Source organism: Xenopus tropicalis, chromosome 1 (assembly GCF_000004195.4).
Source record: "Xenopus tropicalis strain Nigerian chromosome 1, UCB_Xtro_10.0, whole genome shotgun sequence".
NCBI classification, from domain to species: Eukaryota; Metazoa; Chordata; class Amphibia; order Anura; family Pipidae; genus Xenopus; species Xenopus tropicalis.
Genome location: NC_030677.2, coordinates 165,912,138 through 165,936,248, shown reverse-complemented (window position 1 = coordinate 165,936,248; position 24,111 = coordinate 165,912,138). Strand labels below are relative to the sequence as shown.

Genomic DNA, 24,111 nt, shown 5'->3' with positions numbered 1-24,111 from the left:
CTTTTTACTTATGTCTTGTGTCATTTGAACACTTTTCAGGAGTAAAGACATACAAAAATACCTTAAGGGCTTATTAACTAACATAGGGGCTAAGTGCAAAAGTGCAGTTGATAATAGCAACCAAGCAGCAAAAACAGTATACTCTAAAGCTGGCTATATATGGCACAATAAAAGTGGCAAATTCAGCACTTCCAGAATGAGTTGGTAGCATATTTACTGATATTTAACCAATCGATATCTGGCAGATATTTATCAGGCAGGTTTGAAAGGCTAGATAGGTTCCTGCAGGCCTCCAGTATGATCTGATTATTGGTCTGATCAGTTCAGCCAAAGGCTCTGTAACTATATGGCCATTTGTATAAAACAAAAGCAAAACCCTGATCTGATTTTGATGAGTAAAGTTGGCCTTAAGGTCCCCATACACGGGCCTGTGTATGGGCACTCCCAACGGGCCTGCCCGACCGATATCTGGCCTGAAATCGGCCAGATCTCGATCGGACAGGTTAGAAAATCTAGTCAGATAAGGGACCGCATCGGCTCGTTGATGGCGTCCCCGGACCGACTTTACCTATGCCCCTCATTATAACTCAATCGTTTGGCCCTGGGGCCAAATGATCGAATTACCCTGGGTTCTCCCGATATCGCCCACCCATGGGTGAAGGAATAGCTAAATATTTCTAGATGTGAGTTTATAGCTTAATACATAAAAACGCACTCATGTTCTATTCATTCCTGTTAATAGTGGTAAGTTCTAACTTTCACCCATTGATAACACTTCTAAAAATTCCACAGGAATGAATAGAACATGGGTGAGTTTTACGTATTAAGCTCTAAACTCACATTTTGATAAATCTGTCTAAAATACAAGAGGGGTACATGCATTCTAATTTAGAAATGTTAGCAGGTATGGATGCATCAAAATGAAACTTGGGCAGATCTAGATCTTAGTATCTATCATGAATTTCCTTCTACCCTCCTGGCGACACTATGCCAGGTGCATTTCCTACAACTTAAAAACAGCTTAAACCACCACCTGCTTCCTCCACCTCTACCTCCACCTTCCTGCTTCCATTCACATAAATAGGAAATCCCTGAAACTCCGTTACAGGTGCTTTTCAGCTTCAGGGAGTGATTCTGTTCCAAAGCGTGCAGTTTGAGACAGACAAATCCGTTAAAGTGATGTTGCTTTGGCAGCATGAATGGTTAACAGTCACCCTTGCCTAGAGGCCCACACTAATTAAGATGTGAATGTTATAGGATATTTTAAGTTTATGCTGCAGCAGGTGCTTCCTTTATTATACACCTTGCCGGGTATTCTGACCTCAGGCATGGAAACTCCTGGCAGCACCTGAAATCTGTGCCAGTTCTTTTGATTAAGAATTAAATAAATGAAGGCACACTCGTTCAACAGACAGGATTCTGTTTGCTCTGAAAAGAACTTTCATTCATGAGACTTTGAAACCTGCAAGTGCAAAGTTACTTTACTCCCCACTTAATTTGGAAAACAAAAAGACTTAGAAACTCAGCCAAAGCCCTTAGAGCTGTTGCTTTTTGGCATTTGTCTCATTTCTAGGTATTGTCAGTTATACCTACATATTGTAAATTACTTCCAAAGAAATTCCAAGTCTAGACTATATTATGATTAAGAGAAGGTTCCTTTTTGTTATACCTGTTTAGGTCTCCTGGGTGATTTGGTTGTACATATCTTCTAGCTTTGAGCCACCATCTCCCAATCTGATTGTTTGTTTGCTTTCATAATTCAAAATGCCAAATGTTGTTTGGTTTTGCAGAGTACTTGACCTGGGACAGTTTGCCCAGAGTCCCAAAAGGTCATGCTTGACCTACCCCGAATCACACAATGCTAATAAGTAAAGGGGTACGTATTTCTGCCAATATCTTGAAACAAAAATTAATTAATGTAAACTGCAAAAGTGCTTAGAATATAATTTTTTCATGAATTTCATTTAACGATTTACATTTCCTTTTAAGCAGAAATAAACAAATTCTGGCCCTTAAGTAGCTTGTGTACTAATTAAAGGTGGCCACACACATGGCGATCTGACGATCTTTCGTGCAACCATTGGTCGCACGAAACATCGTCAGATCCGCCACACACCGTTCAGGGCTGAAACAGCAGATAAGGAGGTAGAAACAATAGGATTTCTACCTCCTTCTGCCGATTCAGCCCTGACGGCAGATTTTGGTCAGACGCCTTCTATGGCGCCTGATCAAAATTTTCTAACCGGTCCGATCGGCGAGTCAACCGATATCAGCAGCTTCCTGCAATATCGGTCGACTCACCGACATGCCATACACCCACCGAATATCGTACGAAACGAGGTTTCATATGATATTATCGGTGCGTGTATGGCCAGCTTAATTGCTTTTATCACTTTTTTCATCAAAAAAACAGTTGCACATGCCAAAAAAATTCAGCGCGGGTCATTTTTTTTGAGGCACCCGACAATTTTCGTGTTGTGAATTTTTGTGTCCATTTCGCAAATAAATCTGCCAATGGCGAAACGTGGAAATTTGCCGCAAATCCATGCCTGCCGAATAATTTCGCTCATCACTACTGGTAAGTACAAGAGGGATTTTACCGGAGCATTACTAATGCAGAATGGCACCTTTGGTGCCAAGTGGTACAAAGATTATGTGCTTTATATCATATACTGATATATAATAATTTGTCTTTTTTATGGGGTCACTCGGTCACCCTAACACATCACTATTCCATGCTGATGACAGAAAGTGTCTTGGTTCATTTGCTAAGGGATCCATTTCTAGTAGGGTTGATTTAGAAGCAATATTCACTGAAGGAAGTGATTCTTCACTGTGTGACTGTAACATGTTTGCAGTATGATAAATATGATAAAAACACTGTCTCAGAAGTTCAAGGTACATCCAGCATGAAACTGGACTAATTGTCTAGAGCACAGAATGGACTTTTCAGACCTATAAACAAAGCTGAATATGTCAGCTAATTGGATAAATTAGATTTGCTCTATTACAGTACGTGACCTCTCAGCAATCTTTAGCACTACAGAGCATTTCCCTTACATATTTATCATGCAATTGGAATTCACAATATTTTCCTGTATCTCTGTTCATAGTTTCAGTCTCTGACAACTGATTCTGGCATTGGTCACTAAGATAAAGGGTTAAGAAACTCCTTTCTCTCTGTAGAGTCTGGCCTTAAACTACAAAACACATTGCTAATACTTAAAATACAACAATGGGAAACAAGGGGAGGGAAAAATGTAAATAGGTGATTTAAAGGAACAGTGTTCCCTATGGTAGTTAAGGATACAACTATAGATACCTAAAAGTCAGACATGGTGTATTGTCTTTAAAATATTAGCAATGTGTTTTGTACATTTAAGCCTACGATTAAGTGTCAAAGACCAACACAAAATACATAAGGCCCTGTGAGGTGAGTTTTCAATAAAGATTTTTTTCAGCTTTTAATGACATTCTGTTGGCCTGTTTGAGGGTTCCCAGAGTGCCATACACCTCACCTTTGGTTACTTCACATACGGTTTGTCCACTCCCCTGAGCTGAAAGTCTGGGGCTGGAGTACCAGGGCCACCCGTTAACTTTGGTGAGTTTTCTACAATGAGAAATGCCTTAATGTCTGATTTCAAATATTTCTCCTCAGGGACCCTGTAACGCACCTCTTAAGTTGCCATTTGCTCCAGGGTTCCCACAGTAATAACACAGCGTCAACATGCGCAGCGCACTTGTGCCTAAAGAAAAGTGCACACATGGCATTTTGACAACATATACATATATGCCTGTGCCAGTAGAACCCTTATACATATATGCCTGTGCCAGTAGAACCTTTATACATATATGCCTGTGCCAGTAGAACCTTTATACATATATGCCTGTGCCAAGTGAACCCTTATACATATGCCTGTGCCAGTAGAACCCTTATACATATATGCCTGTGCCAGTAGAACCTTTATACATATATGCCTGTGCCAGTAGAACCTTTATACATATATGCCTATGCCAAGAGAACCCTTATACATATGCCTGTGCCAGTAGAACCTTTATACATATATGCCTATGCCAAGAGAACCCTTATACATTTATGCCTATGCCAAGAGAACCCTTACACATATATGCCTGTGCTGGTAGACCACTTATACATATATGCCTAAGCCAAGAGAACCCTTATACATATATGGCCTGTACCAGTAGAACCCTTATGCGTATATACCTGCGCCAGTAGAACCCTTATACATATATGCCTACGCCAAGAGAACCCTTATGCATATATGTCTATGCCAGTAGAACCTTTATACATATATGCCTACGCCAAGAGAACCCTTATGCATATATGTCTATGCCAGTAGAACCTTTATACATATATGCCTACACCAAGAGAACCCATATAAATATATGCCTGTGCCAATAGAACCCTTCTAGCACAAACAATCTGTCGGTTCTTATAGCCCTTTCCTGAACTATTGCACTTTCTTGTCAGCACAATCTCTAGTTATCTTGTGCACTCACTCCTTATAGTTGTATCCATCACACAACTGCTCACTGCTTTGCCTGCCATTCACCACAACAATTTATGATACAAAATTCCCTTCTATATTAAACACGTATAGCACTTATTACCTTTTCCATCTTTTTGTCACTCTCATTTTCTTCCTAAAAATAGTTGCCACATATTTACACAATTTGAAAATTTGAACACTGTATGTTGCTTCAGTCACATGAGCCTTGATTGTTTGCTTCTCCAACAGGTTCTTAGCGCTCATGCCATTTCAGGTCATAGCTGAGATTTATAGAACTGAAAAAGGAGGTAATGGTAATATTCCAAATTGCAAAGCCATAAATGAAGGCACAAAATGGCCAGTAGTAAAAAAAACCGAGTAGGAATAGTGGTCAAGGTGCACCAGCCCCAGACCCTAAGCATAGGGGCATAAAGCAAAAAGCAACAACCACCATGGGCAAATATGCACTCAGGAAACTCCACAGGGGTCACAAAAAAATGTTAAAAGTAAAAAAGACTTTATTCAAAGATACATTAAAACATCTGCCCTATGCATTTCATGCCCTAGGGGCACTTAGTCATGGGCTGTTTTAATGTAACTTTGAATAAAGTCTTTTTTACTTTTACAATTTTTTGTGACTCCCTGTGTAAATTCCTGAGTGCATATTTGCCCATGGTGGTTGTTGCTTTTTAATATTCCAAATTATCAATTTAATAGATAAGGAATAAATCATGTATTAAATGAGAAAAAAAAACATTTGAAACAGTTTTATATAATTCATTTGTTCACTTGTTAGCTTTACTATGCCTAGAAGGAACCACAAGTAGCGGCCCAAGTAACTGATATAGCGAAAAGAATTTGCACAGATGCACAACATTTAAGAATCCACCCACTTTTGATAATGAAATTTGTTACAGAAGTGAGATGTTCATGTTACTCATTATTGGAGCATTAGGTAACAGCATTGGTGCTTAATAAAATACTGAAAACGTATGTATATCGAGTATTCTTGCCACCCAAATTGAGCAACTGATGTTCTAAGGGCACACACACACATTCTTACATAGGGATACTGCTGACCCATTATTTTACTTCCTCTTCTGACTCTTCCTGGTTTTCAAAAGGGGGTAGCTGACCCTGCCAGGCAAATACCTGCTATTTTAGGCTACAACAATTTAACTGTTATTGTCACTTTTCATTACCTATCGTACTTTTATAGGACCCACTCCTATTTGTATTCCAGTTTTTCATTCAAACCACTGACCGGTTGCTAGGGTAATTTGAACCCTAGCAACCATATTGCTGCTAAAATTCTGAACTGGAGAGTTGCTAAATAAAATAATTCAACCAAGATTAAAAAATGAAGGCCAGTTGCAAAATGCATTATGTCATTCATACTTGTAGTTTTCCAGAGCTCCGCAGCAATGTAAAATAATGGGTTTCAAGTACAGTCTGTTACTTTCTGCTTTACTTTAAGTGTTGGAACTATGAACATATACTGTAGCTCAGCAAACTGTAAGAATGTACAAGCATTCCTAATAATAGATCATTTCCTTATATAATGTTATGGTAGTCAACTCTTACCTATATCTGTATATTACTAACAATAATACATTTAGGGTTAGTTTGACACCTATGCACCCCTGTAGAAAGAGTGTATTTGCATCCCACCGAGGCTACTTTCATATAATTATGTGAGTGTTGCGTAAGTGTGGGCATGAGATATAAATATATTGGGGTATCCCTGATTTGCAAATTAATACAGAAATTCATGTGGGGCAAAGAAGAAATAAAAACCTGAAAAATGTTTTTAAATTACAATAATAAACCACGGCATAAGTCTAGATTTACCTTTGTGAATATAGACACTTCATTGGTGCCCATGTTGCTAAATGGGGGCAGTGCAGATTTTGCTTACACAGAATAGCTCTGTATGTATATATTCCACTAAGCCTTTTATGAGCATTGGCAAACACACACAATAATCACTGATCTCTTAATACAAAGCCTTCTTTGTGTCCCGTTATTGTTAGATGTATTTGGTAAGTTTGAGCTGTGCTGATTTTTACCACTAAGTGGCAAAAATACTTCTTGTATAGTGCTTTAACTTAATGGAGTCAAAGTAGCAGATCTCTCCCGATGCACCTATCCCTTACTGCTAAATAGGCTTGCAAAGGTAGTTCAATGCTATGCTATGAACACAGATGCCATTATATCAGAGGCTACTGACATCAGCAGCTGCAGAAGGAGGGGGCTCACAAACAATAGTTTGGGGGTTTTTACCAAATGAAAAGGGAACAGTATGGCCTGCAGCTGGGGCTGATATTCACATTATCCTGGTTCCAATGCTGAAATATGTCCTGCTGGATTACATTTTATGTGAACACTGGTAACCAGCTACACCTGAGCATACTAATTGTAGAGGAAAGTATATTAATATTCTATATTCCCAAACTGTGAAGCTGGACCCCTGTGTGGGAGGGGGTGGTTAAGCGTGATAGTGGTGAGATGTGGTGAGATGTGAAAGGATAGTTTGCATCTAAGTTAACATTTAGGATGTTATATAATGCCCTATTTCTAACAACTCTGCAATTGGTCTTAATTATTTATTTATTTAATAGTTTTTTATTTCTTTGCCTTCCTCTTCTACATCTTTCCCGCTTTCAAATTGGGGTCACTGACCCCAGCAGCTAAAGGCCTATTGCTCTGTGAGTTTACAATGTTACTATTATTGTTACTTTTTATTCCTAATCTTTCTATTCAGGACCCCTCCTATTCATATTTCAGTCTCTCATTCAAACCACTGCCCAGTTGCTATGGTAAACAAGACCCTAGCAACCAGATAGCTGCTGAAATTCCAAACTGGATACCTGCTGAACAAAAAAGATACATAACTGAAAAACCACAAATAAGAAAAAAATTAAAACCAATTGCAAATTGTCTCAGAATATCTTTGTCTACATCATGCTTTAATTAATTTAAAGGATGAGGATGAGGTGTGCCCTGATATATTTTCCTACATCTCTAACCCTAGGGGGACCCTAACCAAAGATTGGACCTCCAAGGGGTCTTAAACTAAAAAATGTTTTTGACACCTGCTATTCTAGAGGAATCCATATACAGCCATCAGTTTCAGCAATCAGCCCCTGTAGGACCAAGCAAAGGTCACTGAGCTAAAGGATTCAAACAATTTTGCCCAATCAATGAAATTTTACTTTTCACCTACTTTATATCCATCTGATCATCCTATAGGAGAACCAGTGAGACATCAGTTGACTCACACAACACATCACAAGACATATTAGGAAAATAACATGGTCTATTGTGTGGCTATTTGTACATAAAAGAGAGGTCTCTTTATCATTCACTTTAATGATGCTTACTTATATGCTCAGAAGTGCAATCTAGTGAACTGCTACCATTTTGCCACCATACTTTACTGTAGGTATGGATCCATAATACCTCTGCATAATACAGGCACAAGGAACCACTATAATAGCTAAATGTCTTATTATTGTTCCATCAAGGCTCTGATCTCAAGTGAGAATCTGCGTCAACATTTGAAAATAGAGGTGCATCAGACATGTTCTGCTTGAAATTGAAGTTGGTGTGTTGACAGCAAATTTCTCGTTTATTTCCCATCATGCACCACTGCAGCAAAGGTTCTTTGCGAGCACAAATCCAAATATCCAAACACATAGCTGAAATAATGGAGTATTACTTACTGTCAGCAGGTTCATGTTCATTGAACCCAAACAAACAAATACATGAATACAAGCAATGGATCAGTAGCTCTGTGTCTGTTGATACACAGTCATATGAGATATTGTATTTTTACATACATGCACAACTTATAAAAGTGCCTTTTGCTGGGTTGGTATGACATACAGACAGCTGCACATTTCATATCTTGCCATGTATAAGTCAAACCTGAAAATAAGTTAAGAATTAGAATACTTTCTCTTTCAGAAAATAACAAAACAGATTATCTGTGGGCTTACAAAACAAACCAGAACCTGCTGATCCAAAGTACTGCATGGGTAAGGTATGCTTCTGTCTGTATGTGCACCATGACTTGCTGGGTCAAATCCAGAATAGATCCACTCCACTTTCATGTATGGCCATCTGTAGTAATGCCATGTATAGATCCTGGTAGTACCCAATAATACATGTGGCCTATTCCAACAGTCAAACTAAAACATGTTTGTACACTCACACAGGTAGATCACATGAAGTAAGCAACCACCTTATGACAGCCATGTGAGAATCTTTTGCAATATATTGTACTGTTACCATTCTCAAACTGTACACTGATCAAAAAGTTTTTTTTTCCAGGTTTTATCTTTTGGACAAGGGAAATTTAATTCACAAACACATTACCAAAATGTTAAACCTCACAGTAACTGCAAAGGCTTCATATTTTTCATTTCTATAAACTTTTCCTTCCCTGGTTAAGCCTATAAATCACACTGCCAGTACTTTCAATAGTGCCACACATGGCCAAGTTTGAAGCATTCCATAACAAGTAACATTACAAGTTACAAGAGGTATTGATTTCAGACACGTGCAGTCCCCTGCACTTGGCGATTTCTGTGCAGCTCTCAGCACTCCTGCAAGTCTACTTCAGCAGGAATGACAGATTTGAAACCCTTGAACTGTAATAAATTAAATATTTAAGCTTATCAGCCTTTGCCAATAGCTAAATGAAAATATGTTTTATGATCAACCGTGGGAGAAGGGTTCACTTTGCCAGCCTAGAGGCAAAGAGTTAGTCATTAATCACATTGGGATAACATGCACTGTGTAGACTTACCTGAGACCTCAGGGGGGAGAGTGAGAGTAAGGAGACCTATGCAGATGAGAAGTAATGCAGGCATGGTGCCTGGTGCCTGGTGCCTGGTGCCTGCTACAATGTAAGCGAGTGCCAATGGGGCAGAGTAGCAGAATCTTTCTGGCCTGCCAGGAGACACAGTGGGACTCTCCCAGCTGTTACTGCCTCACACACACACTGTGCCAGCCCCTGTGCACACAGATAAGGAGGAGCAAGCAGGGCCTCCCCTTTGTGCTGCAGATCCTGCCTGCTCCGCTCTGGCAGTCTGCAATACAGTGGCCTCAGCCAGCTGCAAAATGCTACAGAACTGACTCGCAGCCAGCCTGGCTGGGTTCCTGGACAAGATGTAACTCTTACAAAGTTCCAGGTTTTGTAGTACTGTATGCAGACAGGAAGCAAATCACAACAAAGAATATAAGCCAGACATGGTGATACTAGAAATAAACTCCGCTGTCATTCCTTCCCCTCATTTTTGTACCTGGTTCCATGCTGCAGTGTGTGGCAGATGACATATATCTATTCATGTGTAAAATTATAACTAGTTGAGGAGCATACATCATTGGGTTTTACAAATAAAAGTTAAAATAATTGAAAAGCAAAATTTAAAGTTCAACTAAAGCCAGTGAGAAGAAAGGGTTAAATTAATTCTCTGTTTAGTGTATGTCTAGATTGCAACTTCCCACAGCCATCAGCCCTATTTGAGCAGGTGCTGGGCATACCTGGGAATGCAGAAACTGTGCCACAGAACTAGAGGAGCAGGAGACCTGCAGCAGTTGCGTATGGCATAGTTGTCATATGAACAGTAAAATTAAGCCTTTTTTAACATATATTAGTTTTGGCTTTAACAAGAGACATACCGGTACTGTAAATAGCTATCTAACATTAATGATAAGTGAAGAATTGACGCATACCTCCCAACATTTTGAAAACATTCAAAAGAGGGACAAAAATAAAAGCTGTGCGGCAAATTTTTACCACACCCATTTTGTGACCACACCCCCTAAATACCACTCCTATTTTACTAAATTTGGTATTTTATTTAAAGTTTGAACACATTTCTGGGGGTTTGGGGGCCCTATTTTATGTGTTATTACAGGGTGGCTGAAAAGGTGAAATTGCCCTTTAACCGTCGAGTCTCAGTTCCCCTAAGGCTAATGTCAGACCAGGCGTATGGCGTATATTTTCGGCAAGCTGAAAAACACTTTCCGAAAATACTGCCATATGCCTCCTGCCTGTGCCTGCAGCTGAATGAATGGAATACGCTTGGGTGCAGGCACATGTAGCCGATATCTGCATAAAAACGCAAGAGAATGCAAAGTGACGCATTTTTATGTGTATTTTGTCTACATGTGCCTGCACCCGAGCGTATCTCATTCATTCAGGTGCAGGCACAGGTAGGAGGTGTAGGGCCATATGTTTGGCTTATTAGTTACAATTGTATCTCAGTGCAGGGGAGCTTTTTACGTTTCTGGGCTCTCTGCCAAAAGCCCACTTATTTAATTAAAAGTGAAACAATGTATCTAAGTGCAGGTGACACTCATTAAGATTTCTGGGCTTGCTGCCAAAAGCTACTTTTAATTAAATTTGTATATTTAGCTTCAGTGCAGGAGATCAAAGGGAAATAAGGGACTTTTCAGTAAGAATCCGGGACTGTGGATTGAGCTATCAAAAGAGGGACTTCAAAAATCGGGACAGTTGGGAGGTATGATGACGGATGTTGCCCAAGTTGAAACATAGACATATAAGAAGCAGGCAGGCCTGCACTTGGCACAGACATTCACTTTTTTTCTGAACACTCTTTAAACCCATAAGTGAATTTTAACTATTGTGCTTATATGTATAAAACATGTGTGTCCCTAGGAATGTACATGCGTGGTTTTCATGTATCTGTTAGTGTATAGACACTGTCTTTGGACAGGATGCCAAACTGTATCCTGCGTTTGTCTTTGGCAGAGCTGTAAGAGCATCCTCCTTATCCAAATTTCAGCAACAGCCTGAGACTAAAAATACTGTTTTCACTGGCATTCTAACCTTCTAATCAAACATGTTCAGTTTCAGCATGTTTACTCCATGCTAAAAGTCAGACTGACACACCTTTAAATGGACTGTATACACCTAAATGCCTTTGCTAAATGAACACTTTAAATAGGGCTTGCATTCTACCTGTTGTTTTCATTAAAATAATTATCCATATGATCCAATTTTAGCCATAATAAAGCACTAATTTAAAAGTTGAGCTATTTTTACTAAACTTACACCCATCTTTCTTTATAAACAGGAAAATCTGTTCAGAGCTCCCTATCTACCTTTAAACAAACCCCTCCCTTCTCTAAGCAGCAGTCTTTGAGCAGCTCATTATCAGAGGCTTCTTAATGGACTGGTAATTTGTTTTATCAGCTTACCCTGTGCTCTGTGGGATTACGAAGTGACAGGAAGTGATAAAGTGAAACCGGCTTCAAATTCTTGTTTAGTGCGAGCAATAACAGAAGCCATTATATTTCTTAATTAAAAGAACAGGCAAAAAATATGTTTAGCACACGTCCTATTCATTAAGCTCTTGTTAAAATGGGTGTATACTGTCTCTTTAATGCACTAGCACAAATAAGCACTTGCCACAACAGTTAAATGGCTGTTTGTTTTAAGCTTGGATTACTATCAAAGGCTGGAATGGCTGATGATACACAGTTTCATGGATGGGTAGCATGGCGACCACTGGTCAGGTTTTCTGGTCAGGTTTGCTGTATTGGCTCCTGAGTTAAGTTCTGATCTGTTCTGGGAAGGGACAGTTCAGCTTTAAGTTAATGTTTAGTATGTTATGGGATGTGCTTTTCTTAGCAGTTTTTCAAATGGTCTTTATTTTTTTTTAAACTTCTTGAATTATTTGCCTTTCTTTTCTGTCTCTTTCTAGCTTTCGAATGGGGATCACTGCCCACAGTATGTCTTACTGCAAGTAACTTCATCAGTCTAGAAAATTAGTTTATTTGATGTTTTCTACTAGAGTGGTATGACAGGACTGCAAAAAATGTGTAGAGCAAACAGGCTTATAGTTACATAGTTATATAGTTACATAGAGTTGAAAAAAGACCATCAAGTTCAACCCATCCAAGTAAACCCAGCACACACAACCCACACCTACCAATCTATACACTCACATACATAAACTATATATACAACCACTAGTACTAACTGTAGATATTAGTATCACAATAGCCTTGGATACTATGCTTGTTCAAGAACTCATCCAGGCCCCTCTTATAGGCATTAACAGAATCTGCCATTACCACATCTCTTGGAAGGGCATTCCCCAACCTCACTGCCCTCACCGTGAAAAACCACCTACGCTGCTTCAAATGGAAGCTCCGTTCCTCTAATCTAAAGGGGTGACCTCTGGTGCGTTGATTGTTTTTATGGGAAAAAAGAACATCCCCCATCTGGTTATAATCCCCTCTAATGTACTTGTACAGAGTAATCATGTCCCCTCGCAAGCGCCTCTTTTTCAGAGAAAACAACCCCAACCTCGACAGTCTAACCTAGTTTAGGTTTAACTCTTCCATCCCCTTTACCAGTTTAGTTGTCTCTGCACTCTCTCCAGCTCATTAATATCCTTCTTAAGGACTGGAGCCCAAACCTGCACTGCATACTCAAGGTGAGGCCTTACCAGGGACCTATAAAGGGGCAAAATTATGTTTTCATCCCTTGAGTCAATGCCCTTTTTTATACAAGACAGCACTTGTATGTATGTATGTATGTATATCTTTATTTATAAAGCGCTACTTATGTACGCAGCGCTGTACAGTAGAATTCATTAATACAGACAGGGGGGTTAAAGATAATGGATAAATACAAAGTACAACAATAAATACAAATAAATACAAGGTACAGTTGCAATAAGAGTCAGAAACACAAGATGAAGGAGGTCCCTGCCCCGTAGAGCTTACAATCTATATGGGAGGGTAACTAACAGACACAAATAGGCAAATATAAGTGCTGTAGGTCACAGTGGGTGACATTACAGTATAAGTGCCAGTGCTCCATAAGGTAGTCTTTAAGTTTAGTTTTAAAAAGACTGAGGGAGGATTCTCTCCGGAGGACATCAGGGAGGGAATTCCAAATGTAAGGGGCAGCCAGGCAGAAGGATTTAAGGCGGGAAACAGCAGTAGTAGTGGGGGGCGCAACCAAACGGTTGCTACTTATTTGCTTTAGTAGCCACAGAATGACACTGCCTGGAATTAGACAACTTGTTATCAACACAAACCCCTAGATCCTTCTCCATTAAGGATACCCCCAACACACTACCATTCAGTAGATAGTTCGCGTTTATATTATTTCTACCAAAATGCATAACTTTGCACTTATCAACATTGAACCTCATTTTCCAGTTTGCTGCCCAGTTTTCCAATTTTGTCAAATCGCTCTGCAAAGCAGCAGCATCCTGCACGGAACTTATAGTTTTGCACAATTTTGTGTCATCAGCAAAAATAGAAACAGTACTCTCTATGCCCTCCTCCAGGTCATTATTGAACAAGTTAAAAAGCAAAGGACCAAGGACTGACCCCTGCGGTACTCCACTAACCACACTGGTCCAATTAGAAAATGTTCCATTTACCACCACTCTTTGTAATCTATCCTTCAGCCAGTTCTCTATCCAATTACAAATATGATGTTCTAGGCCAATATTCCTTAATTTGATCATTAACCTTCTGTGAGGTACTGTATCAAACGCTTTAGCAAAGTCCAAGTAGATGACATCAACTGCCATTCCAGCATCGAGGTTCCTACTCACCTCCTCATAAAAGACGACTAAATTAGTCTGGCAAGATCTGTTACGCATAAAACCATGCTGGCACAAACTAATAGTATTGTGAACTGCAATGTATTCAAGTACCGTATATCCGTATATACTCGAGTATAAGCCGAGTTTTCCAGCACTCAAAATGTGCTAAAAAAGGAATCCTCGGCTTATACTCGAGGCAAGTAGGCACTTACATGTCAGAGCGTTGAGCACTGAGCAGGCACACCCCCCGTGCGACTAGGCGAGTCGAGCCGAACCAAGAATGAACGCTCGCACGTCGGGCGCCCCCCCTGCGATGCGCCAGGCTGAACCGAGAATGTACACATGGCACGTTGGGCGTACAACCACCTCCTCCCGCCCCCCGCGTGCGATGCGCTGGCCCGGGCCGCGAACGTATGCTCGGCGTGTCGCCCGCACACACCCCCCCCCCCCCCCGTGTGATGCAGGGCCCCGAACCGAGAATGTGCGCACGGTCACCCAAACCGCCCCCCCACCCGCTGATGCCCCGAGCTGAAATGCGAGTGAATACACAGGGCACCCCGTGCGCAACGTTCCATTCCCCGGCTGAAAGAATGAACAGATGGTACATTGTGCGCCTCGGCACCCACGGTCTGTGAACAACCCCAGGGTACGAACGTGTCACCCCAATGGTACAAATGCTATGGCAGACACAAACTTTGTTATGCAGGTAAGAGATAAGTACCTGTTATTTTAAGTTTCTTGGAATAAAAGCACAATAAATATGCTGTATTTCTGACCTCTTCATTTCCCAAAATGGTTGGTCCCTAGAAAGGTACCTCTGCTGTCTGCCCCCATTTTCAGCCATACATATCAGCTAGCTGGCAGCACTGCCAAGTGGGCACAGGCCAGAGTCCCACACCTGAACATGTTAGGTTGTTAGAGGATGCTGATTGCAGTTCAGTAATGGCTGTAGGAAGGATAAAGGATTGCAAACACACAGCACTGGTCTACATCTGTCCAGTTGATGATGGCCCCTGTGGCTCCATAAAGTAGAGTAAGTCCTGTGCCAACTGGTCAGAGTTACATTAGCAGCTTAATGCTGTTAGATGGCCAGAGAATGTATTCATGTAACAAGCGCCGGTGATTTACACTAATTTGTCCATTTGAGTGTCCTTTTATTAAATAATTTGATTATTTAAACTTAGCAGTAGCGGCTGCATTTCCCACCCTAGGCTTATACTCGAGTCAATACGTTTTTCCAGTTTTCTTAGGTAAAATTAGGTACCTCGGCTTATATTCGGATCGGCTTATACTCGAGTATATACGGTACCCGATCCCTTATTACCCCTTCCAAAAGTTTTCCTACTACTGATGTCAGACTAACAGGCCTATAGTTTTCAGGCTGAGAACGGGATCCCTTTTTAAATAACGGCACCACATTAGCAATCCGCCAGTCTCTCGGCACCATGCCAAACCTCAACGAATCCTGAAAAATTAAGTGAAGAGGTTTGGCAATCACAGCGCTCAGCTCATTTAATACCCTGGGATGAATCCCATCCGGTCCTGGACCTTTGTTTACCTTTACATGTTCATGTCTCTTTTGAATTTCCTCCCGAGTGACCCATGCGCCAATAGCTAAATTACTAGAACTGGGCATATTACAAGGGAAGCCTTCATTATCTGGCTCCTCAGATGTATAGACAGATGAAAAATAAGAGTTCAAAATTTCCGCTTTTTCCCCGTTCTCTCTTATAGTGATGTCTTTAAACAAAGTTCATATAACGCGCTGTGACTTTATAGGTATGGCACCTGTTATACAGAATGCTCGGGACCTGTGGTCTTCCAGATAAGAGGTCTTTCTGTAATTTTAAATATTTTAAGTCTGCTAAAAAATCATTCATTTAAACCAATAGGATTGTTTTACCCTTAATAAGGATTATATCGGAACTGAGATCAAGTATAATGTACTGTTTTATTATTAAGTAAAAAAGTAATCATTTTTAAAACATTAAATTATTTGCTTTAAATGGAGTCTATGGGAGATGGTTGTAACATCATTTAGGGGTTTCAGAATAACAGATTTCTGGATAACTGATCCCATACCTATATTTGTAAGTATACCTAGGGGCCCATTTACTTACTCACGAACGGGCCGAATGCGTCCGATTGCGTTTTTTTCGTAATGATCGGTATTTTGCGATTTTCGCGACTTTTTCGTTACCAATACGATTTTTGCGGAAAAACGCAAGTTTTTCGTAGCCATTCCGAAAGTTGCGATTTTTTCGTAGCGTTAAAACTTGCGCAAAAAGTTGCGATTTTTTCGTAGCGTTAAAACTTAAAAGGCGCGATGTTTTGCGCAAGTTTTAACACTACGAAAAAATCGCAACTTTTTGCGCAAGTTTTAACGCTACGAAAAAATCGCAACTTTCGGAATGGCTACGAAAAACTTGCGTTTTTTCGCGCAAATCGTATTGGTAACGAAAAAGTCGCGATAATTTCCGAAAAGTCGTAAAGGCGCCGAAAAAATCGCAAAAAATACGAAAAAGTCCCAAAATGTTCATTTTACAATCGGAATTTTTCCAATTCGGTCGGAATTCGTGTCTTAGTAAATCAGCCCCCTAGTGTCAGGAGTTTTAGTATTTTACTGAATAAAAACAACTATACTATATTGCTTTTCTTTATCATGAAAGCTACCTGTATGATGTGGTTTTAGGGCTTTGGCACACGGGGAGATTTACATTTTCGCCGGTGGGATGGCATTTCGGGGAGATCCCAATACAGAGTGAGTTTTTTTTTTATCCGAGAACCATTTGCACTTTCTAGTAGTGGTTTTGATTTTTTGCATTCACTATAACTTTGCGGAGTTTACCTTTTAAATGCATTTATTCTGCATTTTGGTTTTTCTATGTTTCTATAAAAAATAAATCTAACTAATCCTAATAAAACCATCCACTGCAGGAAGGGGGAACAATGACTTATATATAACTTATGATGATACTGTATATCATTTGGGCAAGTTACAATGGGCAAATTAGGCCAATGCAAATGCTGGGCCTTCAAGGCAATAAGGGCTCTGGCACGCGAGGCAACTTCGGCGATTTCCGCAAATCGTTGCGCCGCGTATGCCAACCCACTGGCGATTTACATTTTCGCCGGTGGGATGTCATATTGGGGAGTTTAGTTGCCCGCAACAAGGAGACTAAACTCCCTCGTGTGCCAGAGCCCTAACTGGAGTAGCTGGGGGTCACAGCCCTGTAAGTTTTGCATTCAATAGAGTTTTCCCCAGGGCCCAACCCATGTTAAGGAATCTAATAAAATATATAACTTTTGCTTTGTACATGGGCTTATAGACTGCTAATTTAGTTGATAACTACAAAAATGTGACTGCCATGTATTCAATTAATGTATTGTTCTACTGTACAGAATTGCATGCACAAATACATACAAATATACATACAAATGTCTATCCGTCTATTGGAGCCTCCTCTTCCTAAGCAAATACAAAGTATCTGCCATTCTTCTCAACCCTGAGAAACAGATAAGGAAATAGCATTCTAAGAACTATGTTTATCACTGATCTCTGCAGATAAGTAAAAGTTTCAGTGATGTATTATTAACTAGCCCAAGAAAGGGTAGTATAGGAATAAATGTTCAGGGAGATGTTTGGTAATTAAGATGTTCATTTACAACAAGTGGACTTTCCGTCTGTAGTTAGAAGGAACATGGTGTTTTCTCTAATAAAGGCCCTGATACTTTTCTATGTTAAGCACATGTTTTAATAAAAAATCTTGTTTCTCCAGGATTCCTGTTTAGTTTTAGCTGAGTTGTATGCTTAGGCTGATGTCCCACAGAAAGATTAGTCGCCTGTGCTTAATCTCAGCTACCGAGGGAGACTAATCTCCCCAAAATGCCTTTACACCGGCAACAAAGTAAATCAATGGTGGAATGGCAAGTGTAGCTTAGTTTTTTGAAGTCATGCAAAGTTGTCTGCAAGAGGAAACTTCACCCGTCTTTGGAAAAATGAAGCAACGTTTATGCCTTTCCATCGGCGATTCACTTTGCTGTTGGTGGAAAGGCACTTTGGGGGGATTAGTCGTCCGCAGTAGCCGAGATTAACAGCGGGTGACTAATCTCCCCGTGGTAAGCTTATACAACAAGGACATTATTTGCAACCAAAGGGAGTCACAGAATAATGTTGGAAGGAGACTGAAGGTAACAGTATAACAAGGGATTATGGGAGCTGTAGTTAAGTTATTTCAATAAAAACAAAGCATTCTCCTGGTATATCAGCCAAAGTGTCTAAGAAATTTACACTGTGCAAAGTTCTAAGGTCATTAATGCTGAAACTACTCAAGTTGTGAAACTTCAAGAATAAGTGGAGTGTTAGAAAGATTACCAAGCAAATGATGATGTGTCTATTAGTTTTAGTGGATCTCAACAGGTTTGAGAACCCACATTTTTAGTGGATAAAAGCTTGCAAAAATCTCAAAATTGAGAAAAACTTGACCAGACATGCCCTTTGATAAGCTCTGGCCCTTTGTGGGCTTCAATCCACCATTCAAGACTGTCATGGGGTATTTGTGACATGCTTCATGTTGCTATAGATACAAACATAAATAGGAAGGCCAAATAAATTGCTCACCCCTGGGCCCCCATCCTCTGCTTTGGTCTCCTTTGGCTGTGCTTGCAGTCTGTATATAACAGTTACATTTATATACGTCTTCTCCAGTATTATTAAATGAAATGTATAATATACCTAGAAAAAAGGCTAAAGCCACTAAATATATATACACATATTTATTTTGTATTAAGTATTCTTGTGCTTAAGCTACACTATGCCAGTTTACTGGAACGCGTATTGGATCATAATCCAGAAACCCATTATCCAGAAAGATTTATTATGGGAAGATCATCTCCTATAGACTCCATTTTAATGAATTGTTTTTTTATTTTTTTTAAATGATTTCCCTTTTCTCTGTAATAATAAAACAGTGCCTTGTACTGCATCCAGATATAATGAATCCTTATTTGAGGCAAAACAATACTATTGGGTTTAATTAATGTTTAAATTATCTTATGGTATGGAGGTATGGAGATCTAAATTACGGAAAGACCCTTATCCAGAAGAACCCCAGGTCCCTAGCATTCTGGATAACAGGTCCCATACCTGTTTTTGGAGATGGTCTGAGAGCTTGAAATGTTCCAGTCTGATATAATATGGAATAAATATAATGTCAATACTAAGCTGCAGGTTTAAAAAGCAAAGATATAAAGTAAAATCAGATGAAAAACTGGACATATTAATGGATATTCAATAATCATTCTAAAGAAGAGAAAAATAAACCAACAATATGCTTTTTTATGTAAAGACAAAGAGTAAATTCCATAAGGTTCCTGGTGCATTCTTTGACTGTTACAGCAGAACAAGGTAACTCAGAGCAATCATCTCCTGGGAGGTGCACTCTGGACTCGACCAGTAGACGTAAAACAGGCAAGTCGTGCATTCAGCCATGCTGTGTACTCCTCCAAGGGCATCTGTATTAGGTGTTCCCTCACGAACTGGAGAACAAAGAGCACAGTATGCAATGAGACTGTTTAAATGCTTTTACAGATAACCATAATTGTATCTAGACAGCAAACATGACTTCCTTAAGTATGAGGCTGTATTTAATTCTAAGCACAGAACATTCTTCGATGAGTAATACATTTTATTTTACACAGTGGATACTGCATCAGAGGTAACTGCCATAATGGTTTTTTTGGCTATGAAGTTTTTTGTTATTTGTTTTTTTTTACACTATTTGTAACTTATTACTGGTTAAAATAAGTTAAGTGGTACCACTGTGTGAAAGTTTAAGTGTGTTTTGTATATTTAAATTCTTAACTTCTGATGAAACTCTGGCAGCAAGACATGCCATATTTGTAGCTTATGCAGTATTGTCTTTGGAGGTAGGCAGTAAGAGAGTTCTTACTTATAAGTATTAAAAGGCTATACACCTAAACATTGCAGTTCTCTAAACTTCTGTCCTTCTACTAGGCCCCACCCTTTCCTGTGTAGTGTAGGGGCTAGATTCCCTGCTGAGGGGGCAAAGCAGCATTTGTGCCTCTCCTTCCTGCGTGTGTGGTCCCTAGCTAAAAAGCACACACCACTGTCAGCAATATGTAACTTTAGTTTTGGGGTAAGGGTCATAGCACCGTGCTGGTTAGCATTGCTGCCTTGCAGCTCTGGGGTTTACGGGTTGATTCTGACTAGAATACTATATGCAAGGAGTTTGTAAATAAATTGGTTCTTGTTGATAGTGCCCATAGTATGTGTATGCAGCTGTTACACAACTGCAATGTCGAGCATCTGATGTAGTGGATCAGATTCTGCATTAGGGTGTAAGATCTAAACTGAAAGAAGCATCAGACAAATCAGCTAGACAGTTTCATTATTTGCTTTTTAAAGGGATTTCTGAGAACTAAGTTATATAACATAATAAAATAGAAAATAAGCTATTTTGACATTTCAAGTTAATGGACCAGTTTGATATTTATACTGCAAGCAAGTATGCCTCTAAATATGCCTTTCAATATTGTATATTAGAGAGACAAATGGCTCCAAATAACCACTCCTGCTTTTTTCTGTATGTTAGTAAATATTTTATCTGTTTTCTTGCTTTAAAGGTTTATTCTCCCTGCTATTAAATCAATGTGTTTAAGCACAGCATTTATGTGCACTAAAAAGTCTTCATAAATATCACTAAAGAAATCAACCTGAGTTTTAATCTGAGCTGTGAATCATAGTTTCCTGGCTTCTGTGTGATGCCAAGGAGAAAACAATCGGGAGTTTATAATTAAACTGTAAATAAACATGAATCTGTGTAGGTCTGAAGGCTCGTTTCTCTTTAATAAGTTGGCGAGCCTTAACTCTGTATTGTACTTGATAACTGATTACAAACCATTAAGTTTTGGCCCTTTTTTATTTTTATTTTTTATATTACAAAAGTCCAACCGACTGTAAAACATGGGTTACATCAATTATTTCTCACTGCCTGGATAACAAAATTTATGTGAAACATCCACTAGCTGTAAGAGCATATGCGTTACTAAAAATATAGACTTTAATTGCTGCATGCTACAGAGAATGAAATCATATCTTAACGGTATATTTATGGCAATGTGCATAGCTAGGAGCATTTGTCAGTAAGGAAGACTTGTCAGTAAATTGTGCTGCCTAGTTGTAATCAGGGCTTATGACAGCTGAGCCTATGAAGTATATTTATAAAGGCATTACAAACAAACTTTCCACGGATGTACTTGGAACTGCTTGGCATCTTTAAACTAATGGCATTAAACCAGTGCCTTTGTGTACGTTTCTGCATAAGTATGTTGACAATGTCTTTATGTGTGCTTAAAGCTGGCCATACACGTGGCGATCTGACAATGTTTCGTGCGACCATCGGTCGCACGAAACATCGTCAGATCCGCCACACACTGTCAGGGCTGAAACAGCAGATAAGGAGGTAGAAACAATAGGATTTCTACCTCCTTCTGCCGATTCAGCCCTGACGGCAGATTTTGGTCAGGCGCCTTCTATGGCGCCCGATCAAAATTTTCTAACCTGGCCGATCGGCGAGTCGTCCGATATCAGCAGCTTCCTGCGATATATCTGTCAACTCGCCGACATGCCATACACGCACCGAATATCGTACGAAACGAGGTTTCGTACGATAGTATCGGTGCGTGTATGGCCAGCTTTAGTGCTAAACCTCAATCTGAAAAAGACAATGGAAAGTACCATTGTTTATAGGCCTAGCTCCTGATATTCTGATCTAATCTTCTATTTACTGACCCTTGGCCCATCTTCCAGGTTGTCTCCTTGCTGCCTGCCTAGACCTCTGCCTGTTATTTACCTGATTGAACTCCAACAGCCTAGACTTGGCTTTTTTTTTTTTAAAATTACACTCAATCCTGCTTCTGTCCCATAAAAGTCATCTCTATACCAAGCTCAGCTGAGAAATTCGAATAAATGCACATTACTTGGCTATGTGGATTGTTGGAATTAAACACAAGTGCAATTACTAGTGTAGCCCTTTTATCTAAAATTTCTAGAAGTTAAAAACTGTAGTTGTAGCTTAGCTGGAGCTTTAGTGCTAAAGGCAGCAGGTATATAAAGAGTGTTATTCCCATTAGAACTCCCAAGTATGTGTACACCCGACAGCCCAGAGAAAGTGTTTTGGTTTGCAGTCATTTTAATAATTTATTATATTTAGGAATGCACTATCAATGGAGAGATAAACCATCCACTTCCTTTCCATAACTCACACTGACAATGTGTGTTTGTGCTCCAGTGGTAAGGATGCCTAATAGAGCCAAGCAAAGAAGAAAGCCACCTTGTACTGCAAATTCATTACATTACAGTCAATGGCAGGTTTATGGTGCAATCAAAATGAAGAAAACAATGAGTGGAAATAGGGAACGGGGGACCAGGCAATAAAACTTTGTCTTTATTGAAAATAACTGGTACTATAAAGTCAGTTTAATATGTATAAAACATCAACCAACTTACATAATCATACTGGGTGTAGGCACGCAAAACTATACAATGCACTTATTTTATAAACTGGAGGTTCAAGCTGTTTTAATGATCAATTTCCAGACTCTCCTTTGCACCCTGTGAAAGAATCATACTGCCTATTAAGCAGCTTAAATCTGGTGGGGGCTTATGGGCAGATGTATTAAACAGATTTTTGCAGCCCTTGATTACTAGCAATACTGAGTGATCCCTACCAACTATGGAAACATATCAGTATAAATGTAAAGTGATAAATGGCCTATTCATAGAAACTTTGCCACTGAATTATTTATTTTTTATAGTTTTTAAAGGAGAAGGAAAAGCTAAGTCACTTGGGGGAGCCAAAATGTTAGGCACCCCCAAGTGACTTGAATCGCTTACCTTCTACCCCTGGCTGGTGCCCCTGTATGGAGAGAACAGCACCAGCCTGGGGTAGCAGTGATCGCTTCCTCCTTCCTTCTTCGCTGCGCGCGCATGAAAAGCCGAACTTTAACAGAGAAGTCGGCTTTTTCACTCTACTGCGCATGCGCCGGACTCGGAGTTGCATCGAAACGAAGGCGGAAGGAGGAAGCACATCGCCCCAGGTGCCCCGGGCTGGTGCGGTTTCCTCTTAACAGGGGCACCAGCCCGGGGTATGAGGTAAGCGATTCAAGTCACTTGGGGGTGCTTAACATTTTAGCACCCCCAAGTGACTTAGCATTTCCTTCCCCTTTAAATGTGTGTCACTGACCCCTGCAGCCAGAAACTATAGCTCTGTGAGTCTACAATTTTTAGCTATTGTTACTATTTATTACTTCTCTTTCTTTTCTATACAGGTCCTCTCCTATTCATATTCCCATCTCTTGTTCAAACCACTAACTGCTTGCTAGGATAAATAATACCATAGCAACCAAATTGCTGCTAAATTGCAAAACTAAAGAGCTGCTGAAAACCATACAGAATAAAAAATGAAGACCTATTGCCAAATGATCTTAGAATATCAATGTATCAATCATACTAAAAGTTAATTTAATGGTGGAGGTGAACAACCCCTTGGAGGTTTAGAGATCAGCCTTGAATTGTCATATATAATAATAAACTCTCCCATGATAAACCCTTTATTTTTAGCCTCCCCAAACAAAAGTTGTAACCTCCTCCCTTGTCATTAAAACAGTTTGAACTGTCTATGCATTAAGAATTAGAAAACATAAGTGGAGTTATTAGATAGTATAATCACCTCAATAGCTACACTGACATCTGGAGAACACAGTTCCCACGTGCGAAGACCTTCCAAAAATTTTAAGAAAGCACTGGGTCGTATTCGGACAAACAGTTTCTCTTCTAACTTTTCAAGTTTGTTCACAATATTGTGGATCTTATGATTCTTCATCATTTCCTGTGGGATCCTAGACATCAAAACTACAAACCTAAAGAAGAAGATATATAAAAAGAAAGTGATATATAACTAAAGAATGCAAAG

At 39.6% G+C, this 24,111-nt stretch overlaps 2 protein-coding genes across 4 annotated transcripts in view; both read right to left on the bottom strand.

Moving 5' to 3' along the window:
• susd2 (sushi domain containing 2) overlaps positions 1–9,627 on the bottom strand; it is a 69,341-nt gene extending 59,714 nt beyond the window's left edge. Inside the window, exon 1 of one of the 2 annotated variants that reach the window (XM_031892856.1) lies at positions 9,325–9,627. In XM_031892856.1, coding sequence (XP_031748716.1) covers positions 9,325–9,388 — 64 coding nt within the window. In that variant the 5' untranslated portion in view covers positions 9,389–9,627. The remainder of the gene's footprint in view (positions 1–9,324) is intronic. The other variant, XM_031892850.1, reaches the window with a different exon arrangement.
• A 9,807-nt stretch (positions 9,628–19,434) lies between these two features.
• The window catches only part of ccdc60 (coiled-coil domain containing 60), a 65,277-nt gene continuing 60,600 nt past the window's right edge, over positions 19,435–24,111 (bottom strand). For both annotated transcript variants that reach the window (XM_031892846.1, XM_012968689.3), the window contains 2 exons: positions 23,869–24,058; positions 19,435–19,654 (listed from right to left, as the gene is read on the bottom strand). In XM_031892846.1, the coding sequence (XP_031748706.1) occupies positions 19,538–19,654; positions 23,869–24,058 (307 nt within the window). In that variant the 3' untranslated portion in view covers positions 19,435–19,537. The remainder of the gene's footprint in view (positions 19,655–23,868; positions 24,059–24,111) is intronic.